At 38.7% G+C, this 25,568-nt stretch overlaps 1 protein-coding gene across 4 annotated transcripts in view; it reads right to left on the bottom strand.

The window, feature by feature from the left end:
* Positions 1–24,897, bottom strand: part of LOC139953288 (sodium- and chloride-dependent GABA transporter 1-like) — a 29,410-nt gene extending 4,513 nt beyond the window's left edge. Inside the window, exons 1-10 of one of the 4 annotated variants that reach the window (XM_071952778.1) lie at positions 24,759–24,897; positions 22,324–22,728; positions 16,312–16,443; positions 13,289–13,556; positions 8,548–8,680; positions 6,758–6,892; positions 6,259–6,362; positions 5,234–5,358; positions 3,470–3,582; positions 1,044–1,178 (exon numbers count right to left, since the gene is read on the bottom strand). In XM_071952778.1, the coding sequence (XP_071808879.1) occupies positions 1,044–1,178; positions 3,470–3,582; positions 5,234–5,358; positions 6,259–6,362; positions 6,758–6,892; positions 8,548–8,680; positions 13,289–13,556; positions 16,312–16,443; positions 22,324–22,702 (1,524 nt within the window). In that variant the 5' untranslated portion in view covers positions 22,703–22,728; positions 24,759–24,897. Of the gene's footprint in view, positions 1–1,043; positions 1,179–3,469; positions 3,583–5,233; positions 5,359–6,258; positions 6,363–6,757; positions 6,893–8,547; positions 8,681–13,288; positions 13,557–16,311; positions 16,444–22,323; positions 23,352–24,758 lie in introns of all 4 variants that reach the window. The other 3 variants (XM_071952787.1, XM_071952772.1, XM_071952796.1) reach the window with 3 other exon arrangements.
* Positions 24,898–25,568: the final 671 nt, after the last annotated feature.

The following is a 25,568-nucleotide window of genomic DNA, read 5'->3' as shown; positions in this document are numbered from 1 at the left end:
ATGGTGCAGTGTGAGTGTGATGCATGATGGGACTGCGCATTATTAAACCAATGACAGTACACGACACGTTTGCCCATCCCAGCGCCTTTGGTTAAAGCAAGGCGACGGGGACGAGCGAAGTTATAGCTAATAGACCATGTGAACTTTGTTTACAATAAGTGTGCACAATCTTTGAGTGATCTTGCAGGCACAATACTGGACAGGTCATATGGGAAAGTTGATTTTGTGTCAAAAATTTTCACATAAATGCAAGAATTATGAAAGTAAAAGCTGGCCAAGTTTTGAGATGTGCCCCCTTTCGTCATATCAAAAGTTGATGCGAAATAGACAGTGCAATCTCCATAAAGTAACAGATTTTATGTTTTCGTCCATTAGGCTGTGTACAAATCGTGCCCTCAGAAAGTCAAGGCTCTGTGGCTCTTTTGTAAACATGTGATGTCAAAGGTCACATCGTCTATATGGTGGGACGGAATCTCCGGTGGACAGAATCTCTGATGTCACAAAATGCATTGATGTGAATGCTGGGGATAGCTTGCGTTTGATTGGTTAAATTCAGGGGCTCACTTGGGGCAAGTTCGAGTGCGTTTAGTCCACCAGTGGTCGACCACAGACTAGCAATGCACATGCGCAGTGACGTACTCACCCGAACGACTCGTTTGGTAAGTCTAGTCAACCTTCCACCTTTTCGCTAAAGTGTCACTGGTTCCCCTCTGTGCTTAACACATGTTAGAATGGAACATGCTGTTGGGACCAGTGAAGAAACCATGGGCTCGAGGCTGGTTCCAACTTGGTCGACCACAGTAGTCAACCAATGGTCGACCAGCCTGGGTTCGAGTCAAAATGGTCAACCTTTAGTTAATTATTGTGCACACTCGAACTTGCTCTTGGATGAGCACAACGGGGTCGGCCCGGGGAATTGATCCGAAACAAAAAGGTCATCTAGGCTACGATATATGTGTGTGGCCTTCGACTCAAGGAAAACTTCATGAGAGCAATAGTTATACATTAATATTATGAACACTATCAATCATTTCAGAATGTACCTCAGTTATACAAAAGAGATTAAGGAAGAAGTCGATAACGCAAATTGCGACCAGGAACTGGCTGCGTCTTTTCCGGAGATTAAACTGGGGCCAGGCGTCCATGATAGAGGTTGCAAATCCCTCAACAACACAGAACTGTAAACATTAAAACAGGAACACATTAACACATGAAATTAAATTAATGCAGGGTAATGCTTTGTAGAACTGTACTTCTGTTATACTTAAGGCAATGGAAACCAAACCATTGGTAATTACTCAAAATAGTTGTGAGCATAAAAACTTACTTGGCAACGAGCAATGGGGAGCTTATAAATATTGGGAGAAACGGTTTCTTCTGAAGTAACGTATAGTTTTTGAGAAAGAGGTAATTTCTCACTCGAATATGGTGGTTGAAGCCTCTCTGAAAGCGCACAACTTACTGCAACAGTGGTGTTTTCTCTTTCATTGTTTTCTTGCAACTTAGTGACACATCGAGTCAAAATGTTCACAGGTTTGTAATGTTTATATGCATATGTTGAGATACACCAAGTGAGAATGCTGGTCTTTGACAATTACCAAAGGTGTCCAGTACTTTTAACGACCGTTTCTCAGGGGAACTAACAGTGATGACTAATTTATTTCATAGAAATAGAGAACAAACAATTTGGTTCACTTTTACAATCATAAAGGTACTCTGATTTGTAATTGCCATTAAAAAACATTTTGTGTTCAGAGTAATTATTTTGGAGAATAGTTTCAACTAAACTATTAAAATAAAAAGGGAGGGGTACTACATTAATGTTGGAATGTTGGAAGCAGTCCAGGGGTACGAAAGATCAGATTGTTGTCGATAGGGATGTGCTTAAAGGCATTGGACACATTTTGTAATTGTCAAAGACCAGTATTCTCACTTTTTGATGTATCCCAACATATGCATAAAATAATAATAATAATATCGAAGTCTTATATAGCGCACGTATCTACCAAACAAGGTACTCAAGGCGCTGAGTATATACAAACTTTCAGAAAGATAGGTTATTGTAGTGATGATTTCTGAGACCCAGTTATTTAGCACCTTGTAAGGGGTTACAAGGTGCTACGGCGCATTAAGCAGCCACAACCAGGAACACCGGGGCGAACCCCTTCTCTTTTCGATAAGTGCACTGGGTTCTTTTACATGCGTTACACAACACATGGGACCAACGGCTTTACGTCCCATCCGAAGGACGAAGCAATGGATAAGTGTCTTGCTCAAGGACACAGTGTCACGGCTGGGGATTCGAACCCACACTCTGCTGATCAGAAACACCAGAGTTTGAATTCGGTGCTCTTAACCGCTCGGCCACGACACTTCCATAAAATAACAACTCTGTGAACATTTTGACTCAATTTGGTCGTCGAGGTTGCAAAAGAAAAATGGACGTAAAAAAACCTTTTCAGTCCTTTCAGATGCTTGATTGCGAGACCTTAGCGGAGGTCTCATTCAATTCACATAATATTTGAGTGAGAAATTACCTCTTTCTCAAAAACTATGTAACTTCAGAGGGGGTCGTTTCTCACATTGTTTTATACTATCAACAGCTCACCATTGTTCGTTACCAAGTAAGCTGTTATGCTAACAACTATTTTAAGTATAATTACCAAAGTTGTCCAGTGCCTTTAAAGGACTACATGCCTGCATTTCGGGCATTTGGTCCTTGCTTGTGGAATGTCATTGACGAAGAAATCAAAAGCCAATCGTCAGTGAACCATTTTAAAGCCTCATTCAAAAGAGTCCAGATCTCTCAGTAGGTACAATAATTTTCTTTCCATTGACTGCTTTGACAGGTATTATCTCCTTTTTATCATGATTTAATTATATTTTTATCGTTGGCAGGGGTAGGTTGTCTTACACCTCTTAAGGTGACCGTTTTTATACTTTTGTTTTACCTTTGCAGCCCCTGCCCAACTTGTAATCAATGTGTACTATGTCTAAAGATTTTTAAAATAAAAATAAGTAAACAAAGTTTAAGGAAAAGGTATAGACCTTAATCACGGTGTGGCCATCTTGATTTCACTCCATTCCAACTCTATGAAACCAAACTGAGGCTGGACGAAATAATAGTCTAGTGTCATTTTTGCGCAGTGAATGTTAGCATTCGTTGTTATGAAAACAGGGAACATGACCAAGATGGTGACAGCGTGATAAAGGTCTATGATACGTTTCATGTAGTTAGTACCACAAGCTTTACCTCAAAAGTTGTTTATTTTGTTTAACTGCAAAGTTAAAAGATATTTCAGAAACTGTAATGCAGTGAAACAATGGGAGACTTTCGGGACGCTTGGTGGCAGCAAACTGTCCAGGTAAAATCCATTGTTCTCGGTACGTAACCAGTGGAAATTTACCTCGTAGGTCTGCTGCCACCTAGTGTTTTAAAGTCTCCCACTCGATATCTAGTATATATCACCTGACTGTCGAGTCCTAGCATAATCAACATGCCGAAGAACAGCACTGACCAGAACGGTGCCCCAGCCATCGTGTCGACAGCCGTGGGATAGGCAACGAAGGCTAAACCCGGACCTTTAAAGAAAACACGCAGGCTTAGAAGATATTTGGAGGAGAAAATCGGCAACTAAAAATTTCTAAAAATGGTTTGTATGAATTCTTGGAATACGGTTGAAGATCAAGTCACACTCAAAGCAGGCATGATATTTATCTTTGGATGAAGTAGGAAAATAATTATTGTTTGAAGCTTTGCATGGTGTGGAGAAATAAGAAGACGAGCAGAGTATACTGTTTGAAACGTCGAGACCAAACCGGCTCTTTTCAGAGCCAACACTCGCCCTAAGAGATTTACACATGGTTGTACCCGCAAGTTTGCTATGTATTTATAGTTTCTACTTAGGAGCATAATTGTTTGGCACAATGGCTGACCTACATGTTCATGGTTTAACATATATTTCAGGCTTTTTAATTACCATTTTTTCAGAGAATTGCCCAGAGGCAAAAAACTCGGGAATCAGACTAAAGTAAAATATCATGCCTGAAAAAGGAAACATTCCTTTAAATTCTAAAGATGTCCTTGAGTTTAGCAATTTTTTCAAAACATAATTGATATCAGAAGTGCAATCAGTTCAACTACATCCGAGACACACATCCCAAAGCAGTGTAATTTACAGGCAACCATTTCCAGGCAATTTCCAATATTACTAAAACATTCATCTACATTTCTGTTTTATTAGTACTTTCTTGGGGATAATGAGTTCCAGCTATAAGATTGTCTCTTGTGCTACCGTGTGTTCCTTTGCAAGGAGTGCAGTTGATCAAAGATTAATGTTTTCCCACAAAATAATGTGTAAATAGACCGAGGACGAGGGAATTTGAATTGCAAATAGCTATTTGTACAGACCGTGTAACCTGAGACACCACATGTTTACAAAAGAGCCTGGACTTCCTGAGGGACGATTAATTTGTACACAGCTCAATGGAATAATACATGCAATCTGATTTAGTAGGAGGTTGCACTGTGTGATTTGTATCGCCTTTGATATTATGAAAGAAGGTGGCCCATCTCAAAACTTGCTCAGCCATTTTGTTGTATAATTCTTGAAATATTTATGTGGAAAATATGACACATAATGACCAGTCTTGCTGCATGCAGATCATTTATGCACTTGTACATGTTCATCCACAGGGGTGTACATGTACATGTACATCCACTAAATGTGTTATGTACGCTGTTATCTATGCATGAAGTTGTCGACGTCTGCATACCAAATATTGTGATTGGCTGAAATCGGGTTCTGTGACAATTTTGATTTACAGAAAAAAAATCGTTGCCAGGAACAAACATCGCCACTCTTTTCGTAAACAAAGGTATTCATTTGTCCGTATTTTCCCTTTTTATTGTGGTATTAGTTTTGAGTGAAGTCATTTTTGGCAGAAGGTACCACAAACGGATATCTGAATTTAATATAATATAAGCGTATTTACACCGCGTTTAAACATACATGTTTAAACAAAATAAGCAGAAATGAGAAAAAAAAAACAAGTTTAACAGCACATAACTAGCTGCAGAATGGGGGTAACTACAAAGATTTGAATAAGTGAGTCTAATTCAGGAAGAAGCATTGAATTTTGAGAGGGAGAGTGTTCCATAATGGATGATCAGTCCATCATATTTCCCTGATCGATTCCATGACCTGTGAAACAATTTAATGACATCATTTACCTTCATCGACGACGTCTTTTACGTGTACTTCTTGGACAAAAGCCATATATCCCAAGACGGCAAAGATGACAAGGCCAGCAAAAAGACTCGTTGCAGCGTTCACCACGCCTACCACCAACGTGTCACTGTCATTATAAGGTAGGTATACATGTAATAAGTTTGGTAATCATTCTTAATATTAATCACAATAAAAACTTATGGCTAGAAGACTACAACAGATTTCGATAGTATAAAGCATTTTGTAAAAATTTCTCTTTGAAGGATTGTGATTTGTACAAAATGTAAAAGTTGTTATGCCCCATGAAAGTGAATTTGAAAAGCGTTACTGCGGTAACGCTTTTGTATTTTGTATTTCTATTAGGGATAACCTTTTCCTGCATGGACATAGCCTGGGTTTTTTGGCGACATCTGAAAAATGGCAGTAGAATATAATATAAAAGTAAGATGTATACACATCCATATATGTAAGTTACCGTAAACTGTATAAATTGATACCTACATTTAATGTCTTAAACTCATAGATTAAAAAATTAAAGACAAATTATTTAAGTGTAAATCTTAGATCAGCTTATTTCGGATCTTTGAATTTCAGCAAATATCATGAAACATTACTTCTATTACAAAAGCACCTAGATGTAAGGTTTTGGGAGACGTGCGTATGCAAGTACATGGCTTATACTTACATTCTATGAATAAACATTGCCAAGGGCAACACAGATAAATTCCACGTCCTTTCTCATGCTTCTTATTCAAGGTTTTTATCATTTGAATAGCGAGAGAAAGTTTCCAGCTTAAGTCCATTTCAATTGAGAGAGTTCGAGTTACCAATACCCTTTCAATAACCGCGATCATATTGCACTGGATAGGGTCACTGGAGTTCACAGCAAAATGTCAACTGATTATAACTAAAGGTATAGGAGGCCATGCGAGTGAGAAGCAATGCCTAAGGCTGGCTGGTCATTCCGCTCTAATAATCGTAGGCCTCGATCGTCAAATCGGGGAGAAAATTAATAATACAAACTCACAACAAGCAGTTATTCCTGTAGGGGTTGTAGCTACCGAGTGAGATGAGAGAACCAATACCAACACCATACGAGAAGAAGATCTGCGTCGCTGCATCTACCCATACCTGCCAACATTTCAAGAAGAAAAAAATTAAGCAAATTTGCTTAAAGATAATATACAGAATCCTTACTGCAGGGGTATATTAAGCACGAAAGGAACTTGCTTATTTTACACATAATACTTTTGTATTATGACATATACATTTATTGTGACTGGTATTTAGCTGCTGTTGACTTAGCATAACAAATGAGTGGAGTCTTGACCGGTTATCTAATTTACTAAGCAAGGATTTTTATAGCTTAAACAAATTTTGTGCTTAAGCAGCTCATATATGAAATTGGTTCAAGACCTTCGGTCCGGTGGACTGGCCCATTAGGCCACGATACGCAATGGCGCGCCATAATGTATGACGATGTTCCTAAGTATTTTACGAATCAAAACATCGTTTTGGTATCTTACCGTTGGTTCACCAAGCTTGTCAAAAGTTGGTGTGATGTAAAATAGAATCCCATCCATCGATCCCTCTAGTAAGAGTCCGTTGATCAAGAGAATCAACAGAATCAAATACGGCACCAGAGCAGTAAACCAAACGATCTGAAAAATGTATAAAAGACAATCAACTGTTTAACTTGTTTAGCAAAATATTTAAACGATTACAGTTATTGGACACTTTGCCAAAGACCATTATTCTTACTTGGTGTATCCCTTCATATGTATCGAATGGAATATACGTGAACAAGTTTGACTAAACTGGTCATCGAATTTGCAAGAAAATAATAAAGGAGAACAACACTCTCGTTGCACAATTAATAATGTTGTACATATTAAGGTGCTTCAGGCCAGAAGTCTTTTGATGTTATTTATGTATTTATGTATTTTTTTATTTTTATTTTTTATAAAACACCGTTAGAAACGACACCAACACTTAAAAATATAGTTTAAGAGAGAGAGGTAGTTTTTCATAAGCAAATTTGAATTTGCATGGCACTCTCGCAACAAATGTGGCTTTTTCTTCCATTTTCTTGCAATTTCAACAAATAAATTAATCCCGTCATTTCAGTTTAGCTGGCTAATTTAATAGAAATAATTCGCCAAAACAAATGAAACTCACACCATTACAAGTTTAGTTCAAGAAACACAGTACAAAGAAACGGTACAAAAACTGAAGAAAAATGGTATCCCTATCGTGGGGTGACCCTTGCCGTCTGCCTTAGCAGTTATCCATGAATTGGAGCTTTCCTCCCCAAGAATCGGAAACACTTATCGATGATGAATAATCCATACACCGAGACGGAGGTGAGAGAGAAGTTATCACTCCATAAAGCACAGGTGAGGTTACATCACCCTATGACAATTACTGTTCAAAAGATTTTTGTTAAAGGCACTGGGCACTAAATTGGTAATTACTCAAAATAATTGTAAGCATAAATACGAATTGGTTCAAAGCAATGGAGAGTTGTTGATAGTACAAAACATTGTGAGAAACGATTCTCTCTGAAAGAGGTGATTTCTCACTCAAATATTAAAATACTTCTTTTTATGGATGAAAGCACACACATTTGTACAACAAGGGTGTTTTTTCTTTAAATTATTTTCTTGCATTTTCGATGACCAATTGAGTCCAAATTTTCACAGATTTGTTTTTTATGCGTATGTTGAGATACACCAAGTGAGAATACTAGTCCTTGACATTTACAAAAGGTGTCCAGCTGTCGATTTCACAAAACTCTTTTCAACGAATAGACATTAGTACGCATTGAACCCATCATAAGTTACAGGGTTTATGTAACTTTTGCGGGACAAAAAACACAATGCCCACAGATTTACACTAAACTTACACAGTTTGAAGATAATGATAGTAGAAAGCTTCCCTGAAAATACTACATGCTGAGGTGCTGTAGTTTTTGGGAAATGAGTAAAACAATGTCATGAAAATAGTTTTCGTCACATGAGACGAACATTATTTTAATCATTTACAAACGTATTTTCATGACATTGTTTTACTCATTTCTCAAAAACTACAGGCCTCAGTAAGTAAGATTTGAAGGGAAGCTTTCCACTATCATTATCTTCAAACTATGTAAGTTTAATGTAAATCTATGGCCATTTTGAAAAAGTACTCAAATCCTTTTAGTTACTCATCCCATAACCCGAGATAGGATTAATCCTAGCGTTTCGTGAAATCGGCTGCAGTGCCTTTTACACAAAATTCCTTGAGGGGGGGGGGGTGACTTTCCAGTGTAGTTTACCTTCCCAGTTGTCTTGACGCCCCTCCATATGCATAAGAAGGTAAGGATCCATGCTAGAGCTACACAGGCAACCAACTCCCAGCGGATGCGTCCCACGTCGCTTAGACCACTTGAAACACTTAGCACGCGTCGTCTACGGGACACAAAAATAAAAAGAGAGATACAGGTTTTTTCAATTATTAACTTGAACATTTCCCTGACTTATGTAAGCATTTGAATGCTATTTTTAGCGCTGTACTCTACTTGCAGACTGTAAATATGGCAATTCTTGGGGAAAACATGTTTACCCATACCATAACTAAACTTCAACCCCTGAATATTGTTGGTTTTAATTACGATGTGTCCAGCATTGAAAGCTTTTAAGTGTTATCTTCTACGTGCAGTGCCCTAGAGCTTACATAATACAAAGTTGCTGAGCATAACAAAATGATGCTTACCAGAGTAAGGTTACCAGCTAAAATACCAGTATGTATGTACAGAATGTAACTGGTATCCTGCTCAATGCTTTTTATTTAGGGGGGAAGCTGTTTACTTAAATGCAGTGGACACTATTGGTAACTACTCAAAAATATTATAAGCATAAAACCTTACTTGGTAACGAGTAATGGGGAGAGGTTGATAGAATAAAACATTGTGAGTAACGGCTCCCTCTGAAGTGGCGTAGTTCTCGAGAAAGAAGTTATTTTCCACGAATTTGATTTCGAGACCTCAGATTTAGAATCTGAGGTTTTCAAAATTAAGCATCAGAAAGCACACAACTTCGTGTGACATGGGTGTTTTTTCTATTATTATCTATTTTCATTATTATCTGGCAACTTCGATGACTGATGGAGCTCAAATTTTCACAGGTTTGTCATTTCATAATAATAATAAAAAAAATTCATGCATATGTTGAGATACAGCAAGTGAGAAGACTGGTCTTTGACAATTACCAATAGTGTCCAATGTCTTTAATACAAAGTTGTTAAGCATAACCAAATTATGCTTGACAGAATAAGATTACCAGCTAAAATACCAGTTTACACGTACAAAATGTAACTGGTATCCTGCTCAGTGCTTTCTGGTTGTGCTTATAGCGGTTGAAGCAACACTGTTTTTGCTTAAGCAGCTCTATGAAATTGGGCCCAGATTGTATATGGAATTATTTTGGAGGGAAGCCGTTTACTTAAAGAAATGGTCCTGCCCTGGTTTTGATTACGCATTGAACCATATGGACACAATGTTTTTTTTTTGGGGGGGGAGCTGTTTACTTAAAAAAATTAACCTGCCCTGGATTTAAGTATGCACTAAGCCATATGGACACAATGTGTCCAACCTTGAACGCTCATAAAAAGTACATTCACGTGATGATAATGTTTATTCCCTGCAGTGTGACCTTGTAAACATTTATATAACCGTCTAACCATACATCTGTAGCTCTGTTGTCATACATTGAAGTTAACAGGAACTTGTGATAAATTCAATTCAATTCAGATACACAATAATGTCTATATTTACATAGAAAATATTGTCAAGAACATGTTACGATTGAGTAACGCAAAAACAACATTAAGTAACAGTAAGCAGGTGGGTGCTATAAATAGAGTATAATGGGGCTGTTTTGAAAAACAGAGACTTGTAAAAAAAAAAAAAAATGCCAGACAGACAAACAAGCAAATAAAACAAGCAGACAGCCATTCAAACGAAAGGATAGACAAACATAGGACATGGCAGTATGCTCACACACGATAGATCACACAATGTAGCAGTAAGCATGATAAATATAATAAGTAGAGTATGGGGCTGTTTTGATAAGATGAAGCTTGTAAAAAAGATTAGACAGACACAAAAAGAAACAAAACAAACTTACAGACAGACAAACACACCAAAAGACAGACAACAAACGAACAAACAAACTAACTAACATATAGACATACAAACGGAAGGAGAGAAGAACATAGGAAATGACAGCTATATTCTGACACAAAATGTATCAGATATAAATAACATGTTAGCAGGATAAACAAACAAATAAACAAACAAAAAAACAAAAAACATGCAAACAAGGGGACAGACAGTCATACAAACAGCAGGACATAAGAACAAAAGACATGACATATACTCTAACACAAGATTTATTGGAGGAAACACAACGAGTTCATAATTGCAGAACAGTTCAAGCAGAAACCATCAAAAACAACTATGGTAAGCAAGACTGATAAGTGGATGTGATTGAATTTCTTATTTATGAGGGGAAGTTAAGATCATGAAATCCTCCAACGATAGACCCTTTCCTGCAAATAAAAATATTACCGTACTATATTTCTTAAAGGAACATTGCAAAATTGGTTTTTGCCAACAAATCAGTTGCTAACAGTGTAAGCACTTTATGTAATCCACACATACACAAACTGACCAACCCTGTAGAAGTTTGGGATCGATCGGCCAGTGTCACGCGAAAATAGTGACAACGATTACACATTAGCAAGACATCGATTTCTACAAAAATTAATAAAACGGTCACTGAGCGATAAACTCCAAACGGTAACTTGGTTTTATTTATTTCTCATCAAGAAACATGACAATTCAGACAGAAATATCTAAAGAGAGGTTTTCTAATATCATCATCATTAGATAGACTGTGTAAGTTTTATTCAAATCTGTGTTATCTTCGACGGATTTTGTTCTTACCAGTTTTGTAATGTTTCTTTAATTGTTGTCGCAATGATTGCTTATAAGGCGCTCATTCAAAGCGCTGAATGCAAGTGTGAAATCCGACCATAGCTTGTGGCGTCACATTGACGTGTAAATAGCAAATAGCTTTCACATCGCCAAGACCTGTACTTTCTCGATATCCAAACCGTAGGATGGTTGTTATTATCCCCCAAAATAACATCTGCCACATCTGCCTTACCACAAAGGTTTGAACTCAAGTCATCGGGTACAATTTACATAAGCCTACAGCAAAGTAGTGTCGTCATGGATTTGTTTTCTTTCGGTAGCACCATGTGCACTTTTGAGTAAAGAGTTGGTTCTGAAAAGAACCGTTGGTTTCAACTCGACGTTTCGATCAGTCTGCTTTGATCGTCATCAGGGGAATGCTGCAGCCGGTTTCACGAAACGCTATGATTAATCTTATCTCTGGTAAGGACGAGTAACTAGTCCTAACTTAGGATTAATCTTGAGGTTTTACATGTTACAGTGAAAGAGCGGGATTCGTCCTATGATTTATCCTCTTGGTGAAATCAACGACTGGACTCTGTTGCCGGATGCTGCTTAAGTACTTGGCTCGGTGGTGCGCGAACTGGATAAGCTTGGCTTTGGTCCATGAAATCGGTTTGGTTTATTAACTTATGTGCACAATTGTCAGGAAAGATAAAATAAAAGTAATATTCGAAAGTTTTAGTTGAATGGTAAGCTTTTGTTATTAAAAAGCGAGGTGGCAGCGGGTACCAGCCACATCACTGGTCGTACATAGCACAATTTCTTCAACATCTCTCCAAGTTAAAATAATTGCAAAAAAAGGTTTAGGTTTGAGACTATATAATTTTTTTTTTATACGCGGGTTTAAAATAAGTATTACAGTGAAGTATGTCCCGGGCCAATATCGCTTATCAGGCCGGTGTTTATATCCGGTTTCCTTGGCATAACACGTCTGAAATATTATTTGTATTCCTCCTGGACCGGATGCCAGTCCATCGCAGGTTCCCCAGCTCTCGCTGGTACTCATTTGTACTCCTGGGTGGGGAGAAGCAGTTATGGTAAAGTGCCTTGCCCAACTCAAAGAGACATGACCGGTGACCTTATTCGAAAACACATTCTGTAAATTACAGAACTTGAGTGCATCGCCCTCGACCACTCGTCCACGACACCCGAGTCAGATTTCAATCATGAGCATATTATTACATGACTGCTGCACAGTGTACACTTAATGTTTAAAGGAAATGTTACGTTCGGTTATCACTCGACTCAGTTAATGGCAACAAAAACTTACTTGGTACAACAGGTTTCGATAGTTTAAAGCATTACGAGAATCATCTCACTTGGAAATAAGTGGCTATGGAAAAAATAACAGTTTCTATCTCAAAAAATTTGAACCTGAAAACTGTTACTGTCACAACGTTTCTGATATTGTGTTTTCAAATATTACGCTCTAGATTTTCAGCATTATCTCAGAAATGCTGCCCACATTTGAGATGAACGTTTCCTAGATTAGTTTTGTTGTACATATCTACATTTATATAGCTTAAAGGCAGTGGACACTGATGGTAATTACTCAAAATAATTATTGGCATAAAGCCTTGCTTGGTAGCAAGTAGTGGGGAGAGGTTGATGGTATAAATCATTGTGAGAAACAGCTCCCTCTGAAGTGACCTAGTTGTGGAGAAAGAAGTAATTTTCCACGAATTTGATTTCAAGCCCCTCAAGTTTAGAATTTGAGGTATCGCAATCAAGCATCTGAAAGCACACAACTTCGTGTGACAAGGGTGTTTTTCTTTCTTTCATAGTTATCTTAGAACTCCGACGACCAATCGAGCTTAAATTAACGGTTTGTTATTTTATGCATATGTTGAGATACACCAAGTGAGAAGACTGCTCTTGGACAATTACCAATAGTGTACACTGTCTTTAAAACGATCGAGCCCTTCCAAAAGCCAAAGCCTACAGGTTCCCTTTATCGAAATTGGAATATAAAAATGAATACAACTTGAACAGATTCTACCCTTTCAAGTGAAACCAGAATAATTTTAGCGTCACTTACTCCCAGTATTGCTGTGCTGGTGATTCTGATAGATTCTTCGCCAGTAGGGTTCCATTTATTGTCAAGAAGGAATTGTTTCTCACGTCTGTTGTAAGGTTACTCTGAAGATCCCTGTCCAGACAGTGAATATCATTCCAGTAGTTCTGGCAGTCGTGCCATGGCAATGGGTTGCTGAAGGAAGCGAAGAAATAGAATATAGACCAGGCGCAGATGATGATATAATATATGTTTAACATGGCGGCTATGTTGGCAGCTGCAAGACCCACACCTGTAGAAAACAACAAAAGGTCAAAATGCTGCTCTTATTAACTCAGGTTGACTTCTTATGGGACAACGAAAACTTGATTTAAAGGCACTGGACTAAATTGGCAGTTACTCAAAATAATTGTTGGCATAAAAACGTAAGATAACAGGCAATGGAGCTGTCGATAGTATAGCACATTGTGAGAAACGGCTCCCTCTGAAGTAGCGTAGTTTTTGAGAAAGAGGTGATTTCTCACTTAAATATACAAAGATTTCAGGCCTGGACGAACCCTTTTTTAGGGATCTGAAAGCACACAAATTTGTGTTAAAATTTAGCAGATTTGATATTTTATGCAAATGTTTGTTTGAATACAATAACCAACGGTGTCTAGTGTCTCTAAGCTAAACAAGTAGCTACGCACAACGAGACGTGCTTGCCGAAATCACACTACCAAATAAACTACAATGCTTCATGTACTCTATTTGACTTGTATCCCGTGCCAAGGACACGGAGGCCATGCCAATGGGAGACTTTGGAACGCTAGGTGGCAGCAGATTTACCAGGTAAATTTTTATTGTTTACGTAGTTCTGAGCATGCGCACATTACCGAGAACATTGAATTTTACCTGGTAAGTCTGCTGCCACCAAGCGTCCCAAGAGTCTCCCATTGGTGCCTTTTTTAGAAGTTTCCCATGGATTTTAAGATTTTCCATTGGAAGAGCCCTTTACAAAAAGGGCCTTGCCCTCAAAAAAATGCTAAAACCCTGGACTTGGCATCCTTCAGATTTTTGCCAAGCAGAATTTTTTTAAATCGGGCTTTGGTTCTCATTGATAAGCTCCGATGAGAGGAATGTCATAGTTCTAAATGCCGGTCTAGTCTAACATCAGCATGTTAAAGGCAGTGGACACTATTGGTAATAATGTCAAAGACTAGCCTTCACAGTTGGTGTATCTCAACATATGCAAAAAAAATAAAAAACCTGTGAAAATTTGAGCTCAATCGGTCATCGAACCCGCGAGATAATAATGAAAGAAAAAACACCCTTAACACACGAAGTTTTGTGCGTTTAGATAGTTGATTCTCGAAATCAAATTCTTGGAAAAATACTTCTTTCACGAGAACTATGGCACTTCAGAGGGTGCCGTTTCCCACATTGTTTTATACCATCAACCTCTTCCTATTACTTGTCACCAAATAAAGGTTTTATGCTAATAATGAGTAATTACCAATAGTGTCCACTGACTTTAAACATAAACATGTTAATGCACCCCTACGTGGTCAACCTTCAACCACCTTAAGAATGTCTAACTCGCCAAGGTGAGGTGTTAATTCCAAGGGCGCACCCCACCCCACTAAGAAAACCCCCATAACAATACCGTACGAAATGCCAACTATTCCAAAAATACGCAAACAATACTAAGTCTAACTAAGAGGTCCCACAGCTTTCTACATTCAAGGATAAATTATTAATTGCCTCTGGAACTATTATCCTCTGTTCAATTTCATATGTATGTGGAATCCCAAGGCCTGAGGCCCAAGTCCAGTTTTCTTCTCCTTCAAATAAATTTACCCCTATCATACGCCGGTGTACTTTTCCAACCGTCCGAGCATCAATACTGAAAATGAAGTGTCTCTGCACCTCTCGGCAAATAGGAAAATTATTCCAGGGTCATTCATAATAATAATAATAATAATAATACACAGTTTTTATATAGCGCTTCACACAAAAAGCCTCAAAGCGCTTTACAAGGAAAAACAACAACAATATAACAAATCAACATAATTTAAGATGAGCATATATATACACAGAAAGCGGCAGAAAACAACAGAGAACTAATTGAATAAATAGGTTTGGAGCAGTGATTTGAATTGATTAGCAGTTTGGGCAGTTTTTATGTGGTTTGGCAGAGGGGTTCCAGAGTACATGTGATGAGTATGCCATAGAGCGATGACCGTATGTCTTTGTACGTGTGACTGGTGTTCATTCATCCAAAATACCTCAATTTGGAGGTCAACAACCCCTAGGTCACATCTAGGCGATGTCCATTTTATTGGGCTCTCAAATCTGTCTTTAAGAGAATAATTTGAGGTCTACAGAATATCAACATGGTCGACGCTCTGTTTTCTCCCTGTTTTGTGGAGTGCCCCCCCCCCCCCCCCCACGATCATCGATATAGCTGGGTCCATAAACAAGAAAGGCGTATGTGCGGCACCATAATATAGCCCGAGCCCTAAGCTACATTTAGGTCAGGCTACATTTAGGGCTCAGGCTACATTATGGTGCCGCAAAGGCGTATTGTTTATAGGGTTTTTATACCCTTTGGGATCAAGTTTGTTGGCCATGACATGAATCCTTACTCACTATGAAGATGTACATTATGTAATATAAACTACCTACGTTTCAGCTTCTTTAGTTGATGAGTTCTTAAGGACAATTGTTTCAAACTACAGAGCAATATTTTCAGGAGAGTTGCATATAATTATCCCGTTATGCGTCGCATGCTAAAATATTGTTCGTTTCACTGAGACGACAACTATCATCTTGACATTGTTTTTACCATTTCTCAAAGACTACAGCACCTTAGCAAGTAATGATATTAGGAAAGCGTTGTATATCGTTCTACATTTTTGTTTTTTCTGTACAAAATTACACAAACCCTGTGGCCAATACTGTAAAATGGTTGGAACAAGTCAGCACAAACTTCTGTAAATAATTATACTTTAACACAAGACTTCGTTAATGGTTTTGCACAATCATCAATGTGCTACGGCCCTGACCTTTAAGGGCGGGAAAGATGTCCCAAACACCGATGCCTCCCGTCTGCATGAGCTGACCCAAGGACACCTCCATAAAGAACATCGGTACCCCGCAGGCTACCAGCGATATGAAGTAAGGAACTAAAAATGCACCTTGGAAAAGGAGAGAGAGAGGAGTGAAAAAATTAGCATTTAATAGTCAGTAATACGGGCACAAAGCGTATAGCCGCCAGATGCATAAAACATTGTATCTTCTATTCTGTAAATACTCGATACATCCAACTCATTGTGTACGTACACAATAAGTTTTGTACGTACACGATAACTTTTGTACGTAAGTCTTAAATTTCTCTCACAACCAAGATAACTTTTTATGCTAACCTTCTGAGTAATTACCAATATTTTCCAGCCGTCGATTTTACCAAACTCTTCCTTACTCAGGTTTAGTCTTAGGACTTAGGACGAGTTAAGTTCCATAACCATAGACGTTAGGACGCATTGAACCCATCGTAAGTTAGGACGAGTTACTCATTCTATTAGTTAGGACGAGTTACTTATACCTACGTTGTAAGGACGAGTTACACGTCATATTACTCGAGATCCGTGGCATTTCGTGTAATCGGCTGATGTGCCTTTAAAGGCAGTGTGGACACTATTGGTAATTACTCAAAATAATTGTTATCGAAATCTTTCTTGATTACGAGTAATGGGGAGAGGTTGATAGTATAAAACATTATGAGAAACGGCTCCCTCTGAAGTAAAGTAGTTTTCGAGAAAGAAGTAATTGAAGTCTCAAAATCAAGCATTTGAAAGCACAAAACTTCGTGTGACAAGGGTGTTTTTTCTTACATTATAAGCTCGCAACTTAGACGACCAATTGAGCTCAAATTTTTCACATGTTTGTTATGTTTTGCATATGTTGAGATACAGAAGTGAGAAGACTGGTCTTTGACAATTACCAAGTGTCCACTGCCTTTATCGCCACTTTGGGTCGCCTCTCTGTGCTCTTCTGAACATATGATCAAGTCATCAAGCTCGGTTTCGGTTATTTGAGGACCGAGGGTGGCATCACCTTGGAGTTACATTTAACCACATGGTTAAAACCATTTACATTTACATGTACATGTACATTGTATGCATCTACATGTACATGGTACATGTGTCTGTGTGTGTACACGAACATGTACGCCAGGGGTCAAGGACGTGTCCAGGGGTTTACACCGATAATAAGGTTTTCAACTGGATGTTTTGGAACCCTACCGAGACATGCACGACTCCGGAGGGCTTTAGTGGTAGAATTCAATTTGTGAAAGGAAGGGGTTGATTGGCATGGGTGAAAGGCTGATACCCGAAGAGGAACTACAAATAGGCAATCAAAAAGAACAATACCCACCAAAAAGAATTATCAAAGTTTACAATACAACAACCTCGGAAACGGCATCTGACTGGCGTACCCCGAAAAAGGGAGATATTTTGACAAATTAGGGAGACAGTAATAGTAATACAGCATAGAGCTATAGATAGCACAGTTGGAAGAGCACTGACACGTTAATCCGGAGGTCGTTGGTTCGAGTGTGGCTCTAATCCCGGGTCAGAATTGACCCGGATGCGTTGTCAAAGGGGGACCTGACCCATATCTGGGTCAGACTGACGCAGAAACTGGTTTTAAAAGTATGATTTTAGCTTGGACTCTACAATCGTGCAGTTTGACCAACATCTAGACCATTTTAACACAAATTAACTGACCCAGATATCACTCAGGCCCTCACACATGGAACTGGGTCAATTGATTGAAACTGGGTCAAATGATCCCTGAGTTTACTTTTAGAGTGCTGAAACGTTCAAAGAAGGAAGTAGCTGGAATATTTAATTTGGACCATCTTGTTTGCCCGGACCGGTTTGTTTGGCCGACCCTGGTAAGAAAGTGCAGCAGCGCGGTTCAATAACACGGTAGTCGGTTACTGAACTTGACTTGACCAAACAACACGCTATTGAATAAGGACTTCATTCAATTGGGTTTTCACGAACCGTCGAGGGGCATAGGAAATGGTGGCCTTTCGACATCTGACCTACAAAGTTAGACCGGTGATGATGTCTTGAAACGGAAGAAAGGTATGCACTAAAGTGTTTTTATCGAAAGTAAATACAGCTTATGAAAGGTTTAGTGGAATAATGGAACGACAATTGCTCAGTTGGTGATTTGGTGTTGTTTAGACCACTTTGTTCTGAAGTGTTCTGACACCTTTTAGCATGTATGCGAATACATCAGTTTCATGTAGGCCTAATGCGGTATAAAATAGGTTGACTGTGACTAAGTGATCAGTCACACTCAACCTGTCAATTCATTGTCGCTAAAAAAGCATGTGCTTTTGTTGTTTTTTATCTGGAAGGGATGGTTTAAAGGGATCGTATATACCATGTGAACTTTGTTTACAATATTAAGTGTGACCTTGTGCATTCTTTGAGTATACTGGCAGGCAAAATACTGCACTGATCCTATGGGAAAGTTTAAATTTTGTGTCATAATTTCCACATTAATCCAGGAGTTATGAAAGTAAAAGCTAGACAATTTTTAAGATGTGCCCCCATTCATCATATCAAAAGTTGATAAGAATTGGACAGTGCAATCTCCATAAAATATAAGATTTTTTATGTTTTCTTCCATTAGGTTGTTTACAAATCGTGCCTGCAGGAAGTCCAGGCTCTGTGGCTCTTTCGTAACCATGTGATGTCACAGGCTACATCGTCTAAACATTTAGTTTCAAGAACCATTTGACTGAGTGTTCAAAAGGTGGCAGCGCTTATGAGAGGTGGCAGCGCTTATGAGAATTGCCGACAATCTGGAGCGGTTATGTCAGTGCAGGAAGAATAATCCGTAATGGGAATACTCACCCTGAGAAACGTTTCTGACAGTAACTTTTATAAAAATTCAAATTTTGGTACAGGACAAAAACTGCTATCTTTTTCCACAACTTCGTAGTGAAATTTTGATTCTCAAACTGCTTTATATATTACCTGAAAATTGTGCTTACTTTTTCACTGTCATAGTTTTCATATAGAAAATGTGCGGGTACAACCGTGCCATAATTTTCTTATGAGGGAGTGTTAGCTCTGAAAAGAGCTGGTTTTGGTCTCGAGGTTTCGTACGTCATACTCATACTCATACTTCATACGTCATGCTTGTCTTCAGGATAACAAATCCTCTTAAAGCCCCAAACAACAGAGGTTTGTTATTTTTTATGTTTGATCACATACAAAACATGAACACTGTCTGTGATTTTTTTGTCAGCTCATTCAATCCTGTTTAATAATAGAAAATTGTGATAGACTATTGATGTACCATACATTAATGAGAGACCACGCCAATCGAAGACTAGGGAAACACTATCCCCAGACACACTGCATAATCCCCGCTGGGCCTCCACCCAAACTCCCTGACACACATTACCAGTCACGTACTACATGTACAAAGCTAGGCGGGGAGCTTCAGGCAACATCTCTCATCACACGGCAAGCCAACAAAAACAGCACCCACCAACAAAAAAGTAATTTCACCTGTGGAATCGATTAATTTCCCCCAGTTACCTCCGGATAAAAGAGTACTCTGTTGATTCAAGTTCGATCTAGGGTAGTCGAATGTACTAGTGGGTAGGGCATCATATGGTTCCATGCCCACATTGTTAGATGGCATTAGGCCCAACCAAAAGCCTATTTTAGCGGCAAAAATGTTATAAAACTTCACATGGTAACGAGTAATGGGGAGAGGTTGATAGTATAAAACATTGTGAGAAACGGTTCCCTCTAAAGTGACGTAGTTTTCGAGAAAGAAGTAACCCCGACGACCAATCGAGCTCAAGGTTCCACAGGTTTGTTATTTTATGCATACGTTGAGATACACCAAGTGAGAAGACTGGTTGGTCTTTGAAAATTACCAAGTGTCCAATGTCTTTAAAGGAACACGTTGCCTCGGATCGGACGAGTTGGTCCATGAAAAGCGTTTGAAACCGTTGGTTATGAAATGCATATGGTTAGAAAGATGTTTTAAAAGTAGAATATAATGATCCACACACGTATCACTCAAATTGCACGGTTTTCATTTCACGTCGCGAACTAACACGGTCGGCCATTTATGGGAGTCAAATTTTTGACTCCCATAAATGGCCGAACGTGTTTGTCAACGAGGTAAAACGAAAACCACGCAATTTCGAGGCATATTTGTGTAGATCACTGTATTCTACTTTTACAACATCTTTCTTATACCATACCGATTTTATAACAAACGGTTACAGAACGCTTATCAAAGACATACTCGACCGATCCAAGGCAACGTGTTCATTTAAGTTTTCCATATAAAACACCTTATCATTGAAAAAGTTCACGGACAAAAATAAATACATTAGCCCTTTTTCTGTGTACATTGGGCTGTCTAAAATTACAGCATGTGCATGTGCTGCAATAACTAATATTGAACATTTGGTGAAATTGTACCCTTGGTTTTGTCATGGTTTGGTCAACTCGACCACCTGTATGGCCGTAGGGCATGAGTTCAGTTCAGTTTCCACAGTTTTCCTCAGTATGTCCACAACCCACACTCCCCATAATAATCACATAATATTGAAGGCATGAGTCCTTTTTTATTTGACCTATATAACGATTAGAGCAAAAGGGCCCAACAATAGTGTCCAGTGCCTTTAAAGACAGCTGGACACTATTGGTAATTGTCAAAGACCAGTCTTCTCATTTGCTGTATCTCAACATAATTTGTATGCATAAATAATAACAAACCTGTGAAAAATTGAGCTCAATCGGTCATCAAAGTTGGGAGATAATAATGAAAGAAAAAAACACCTTTGTCACGTTGAGTTGTGTGCTTTCAGATGCTTGATTTCGAGACCTCAAATTCTAAATCTGAGGTCTCGAAATCAAATTTGATGAAAAAGACTTCTTTCTCGAAAACAACGTCACTTCAGAGGGAGCCGTTTCTCACAATGTTTTATACTATCTCCTCTCCCCATTTCTCTTGACCAATTAAGGTTTTGTGCTCATAATTATTTCGAGTAATAACCAATAGCGGTCAGTGCCTTTAAGGTAAAAGTAGATGCTGCATATGAAAGGTCCCCAACGTGGTGCCCTCCACGCACTACTGTCTGAGATTCGATGAGACTTTTACAATAACTTACAAACTAACCTCTCAACAACACAACATAACTTTACAGAAACCCCGACATGTATCTATGATACAAACAATTAAATATTAAACATTGACAGATTGATATAGATAAAGCAGCCGAAAAGGTTCACGTCAAGTTCAGGGGCAAATATAAGGTGAGACTACAGAACTTCGGAAGTAGGACCTAGTTACTTGCAGTAGTATGAAACTATACTAGTTGTGACCGATTTTATTCGTGTTAATAAAGAAAGTGTACCTTCATTGTCGGTAAACAAGTTAACTTGAGTTACATTGTCAACTACAAAATTAACAACACCAGTTGTACTAGTAGGCTACATTGTCAGAGTACCGTCACGAGGTAACTAAAACTTGTATATTACACGGAAACTAAATTAGCTTGTTAGCTACACTATCAGTTAAACCAGGTAACTAAACTAACTTGTTAGTTTTATTGTAAGTAGCCAGGTAACTAAGTTAACGTTTTAGTTACATTGTCATTAACCAGGTAACTAAACTAACTTGTTTTTTCCATTGTCAGTGACCAGGGATTACCAAATTAACTGTCGGTAAATTATCTTGTTAGTTACATTGTCAATCACCAAGTAACTAAACAAACTTGACAGTTCCGTTGACAGTTAACCAGGTAACCAAATTAACATGTTAGTTACATTGTCAGTAACTTAGTTAACCTGTTAGTTACATGGTCAATACCCAGATAAGTGTTGGTTTCATTGTGCGGTTACTCAATTACACTGCCAGTCACCAGGTCAATTGGTGAATAAACTAGTTTGTCAGTGACTAAGTAACCAGGTAAATTAACTTGTTAATCAGTAACTAAGTTATAAGTAGCTAGTTATACTCACCTCCTCCATTCTTGTAGCATAGGTACGGGAACCTCCAGACGTTTCCTAACCCCACGGCGTAACCAATACACGCCATGATGAAGTCCATCTTGTTCCCCCATCCTTCTCTTATCACCTCGTCCTCACCGTCTTTCTGATCGCCCTCCTCATCCTGGCAACATCTTTCCACATCTTCATTGGCCTCCTTTGTCTTCCCATCCTCAGCATTCACTTTCACAAGACCAGTAGTTTCATCAGGGTTGTATGCGTCCCCGCCTGCTCGTACGGTGTGTTCTTTAGTCGGTGTTTGTGTGCTACCATCACACGAGTTTTCGTTTGAATCCACATTATTCACTGCATTGTTGGGACTGCTGTTGTTGTCCACGTGTACACCGTCCATCTTTAGCAATGTTTCCAGTCAAGGTCCTTTTGTGGTAAAAAAGAAGACAAGTCGAATCGTAGAGCAAGGTTGAATCATGGATCTGTTCCAAAGTTAAATTGGCATTCATTCATGTACTTGGTTAGGCTAGACTCTTCTCATGGGAGAAGGCATTGAGGAAGGAAGTTCACCATGAGTAGTGTTCGTGCATGGGCTCCCTTTGTGATGAGCCTAAGGGTGCCTCAACCCAACAGAAGCAAGGCTCAGTACCCATGGAGTGTAGCAGCGAGGGACTCACCACGTGTATGCTCCACAGTTGAACCCCGGTGAAAGTGTAAACCAATGACGCCAATACTTGACAAAACACGCACATTTACATGGGTAGAAACAAGCGGTAGGTCCCCGCGTGTGTAGAGATGCAGCGGGTCGCATTATTTGCAGGTCACGGGTGTCAAGGACTGCGCTGGGCTCCCATGTGAAATGCCTCCCTTTACCCCCGGACGTGTGGGGTTTGGAAGTTTCTTGTCTTGTCTGAGCATGCGTGTTAGAGGGCAAGGGGGGTTATAACTGGTGTCAGATAACTCTCATCCCTTTCTAGGTTATTATCTTCTCATACGGAATGCACAGTCGGCGGTGTATTTTGGGTGCTAGGTCCGTCTTGCTGAAACAGCTGGAGTGTGTGAGCGAATTGGGTCAAGATAATGCCATAACAAATCGCTAGCCTAGAATGTGCGTAGAACTGATAACGCAAGCCCTCTGGCTACCATTATAGACCATTAATGAGCCATAGAACAGGGTCCTTTTTTTATAGCACAAAGAAATGGATATTGCATAAAACGGATATAGCATACAGAAATTAATGTAGCAATTGCTATCTTTCTGAATGAACATAGCATTCCGGTTATAACTTAACTTGACCCAATTTCAGATAGCTGCCTGTGGCATGGTAAGCACAAACAAAATAAAAATATCGAAGCACAACACATAGCATACCGTTATAAGCTTAGTTACAATTTCCTATGTATCTATGACTGTATCCTGATTGTTGCTGATGAGAAAATTGTTTACCAATATTTTGTGCACAAAGAGCTGCACAAAATTGGGCCCTGGTTTAACGAGTACCGAGCAAATAATAATGCCACTTATGAAAAAAAAAAATCACATCATATAATATTACAGGGATGAAGGAAGATTATTCAAAAGAGGGCGCTATATTATATGAAATTCGGTTATTTTGAGGGACACGATCTCCCGAGTGCCCCACAATGCTAAATAATAAAATGAAAACATTACACAACAAAATACCTAGAAATCTAACAGCATTTATAAGTAAAGTAAACAGTATTCATTGGCGGTAAAAGGCATTGGACGCATTTGGCAATTGAGACCAGTAGGTCTATTCTCACTTTACGTATGCATACAATAACAAAATCTGTGAAAATTGGACTAGGTTGCAAGATTGAAAGAAAAAACACCCTTGTTGCACAAATTAATTGTGTTCTTTCAGATGCCTCAAAATGCTTAGGCCTGATGTCTTTTAATAGTTGGGTGATTCCTAGTTGGGCATGGAGGAAAATGATTTGGGTGAGTAGTTTTCTATTATTTCCGAGCATTTCAGAGGGAGCCATCTCGGATAACTTTCCGTATGGCGCCAACACCTTTTCACTCATTTTTACAAAAAGGGATATCTCATTGAGGTAAATTAGATACTATATTATTTCATATCGAATGAAAAAGTGGTGGCACCATAAGGAAACTTTTCCTTATTTCGAGTAACTACAAATAGTGTTCATTGCCTTGCCTCTGCCTAATTTGATATGTCGCTTGTGATAACAGATCCCTGGCTAATTAACCTGGCTAATATTGACGAGGTCCAAAAACGAAATACCCTGCAAAATAATAGACAACAACAGAGGGCGGTATTCCAGTCCTTGACAAAGAAAGTGCGAGCTGTGTGTGAAATAGTGAAAGGTCTATCGAAATCAAGAAAAGCATTTAAAATGTTCATCTAAATGCAAACAGAATTGAGGTCTAGTGCACACATTATTAGAATCTCAAATAATCATTACAAACTTACTCACAGTATTACCTCCTCGTCGCCATCAGTGTATTGGGAAAAAGGTGCAAAGAAAGAGCAAGTCCTGGCTCCGTGGTAACAAAATACAGACACACGTCAGGGTACTTTGTGGTACAAGAACCCAGACTGCCTCCTCGTGTCTGGCACACAGCCACCGATATGCTTCAGTGGTTTTGTCACGATAACTATACCTTTATTATATAACATCTAACAATCACTTCAGCATCAAATCGGTGCTTTTTGTATAGGCTTTTAGAAGTACCCTGGTCATTTATCAGGCTTACTGTTTACTTCAATTCAACTCCTGCCCGATCTATGCAATATTAAAGAGAAGATTCGGGTACTGCACACTCTAAATTAAGAAGTGTAAAATTGTGTACATATTTGTGTCAATTTACACATGAAAAGGGGTAATACTACCCGAAATTGGGTAGGAAATCGAAATAGTTTAAAACCCAGGATTAAGTCGTTCAGTATTTGTGGGTAAAGCTAAATATGTTTAACTTCATTTAGTGTAATTTTTACACAAACATGGTAATTAAATGAAGTTCTTAGCTTAACTGCTCCACATTGACAATTGTTCCCATAATGGTGTATCATTATACAGTCGTGCATTATGTTGTTGGCTTGCCAACCACAGTAAACATTACTTAAAGGGAAGGTACACTATTGGTAATTGTCAAAGACCAGTGTTCTCACTTGGTGTATCTCAACATATGCATAAAATAACAAACCTGTGAAAATTTGAGCTCAATTGGTCATCGGAGTTGGGAGAAAATGATGAAAGAAAAAACATCCTTGTTGGACGAA

The sequence above is a fragment of the Asterias amurensis genome, chromosome 2 (genome assembly GCF_032118995.1).
Source record: "Asterias amurensis chromosome 2, ASM3211899v1".
In the NCBI taxonomy this organism is placed as follows: Eukaryota; Metazoa; Echinodermata; class Asteroidea; order Forcipulatida; family Asteriidae; genus Asterias; species Asterias amurensis.
The sequence above is the reverse complement of the archived record's forward strand: the minus strand, read 5'-3'. Positions and strand labels throughout refer to the sequence as shown.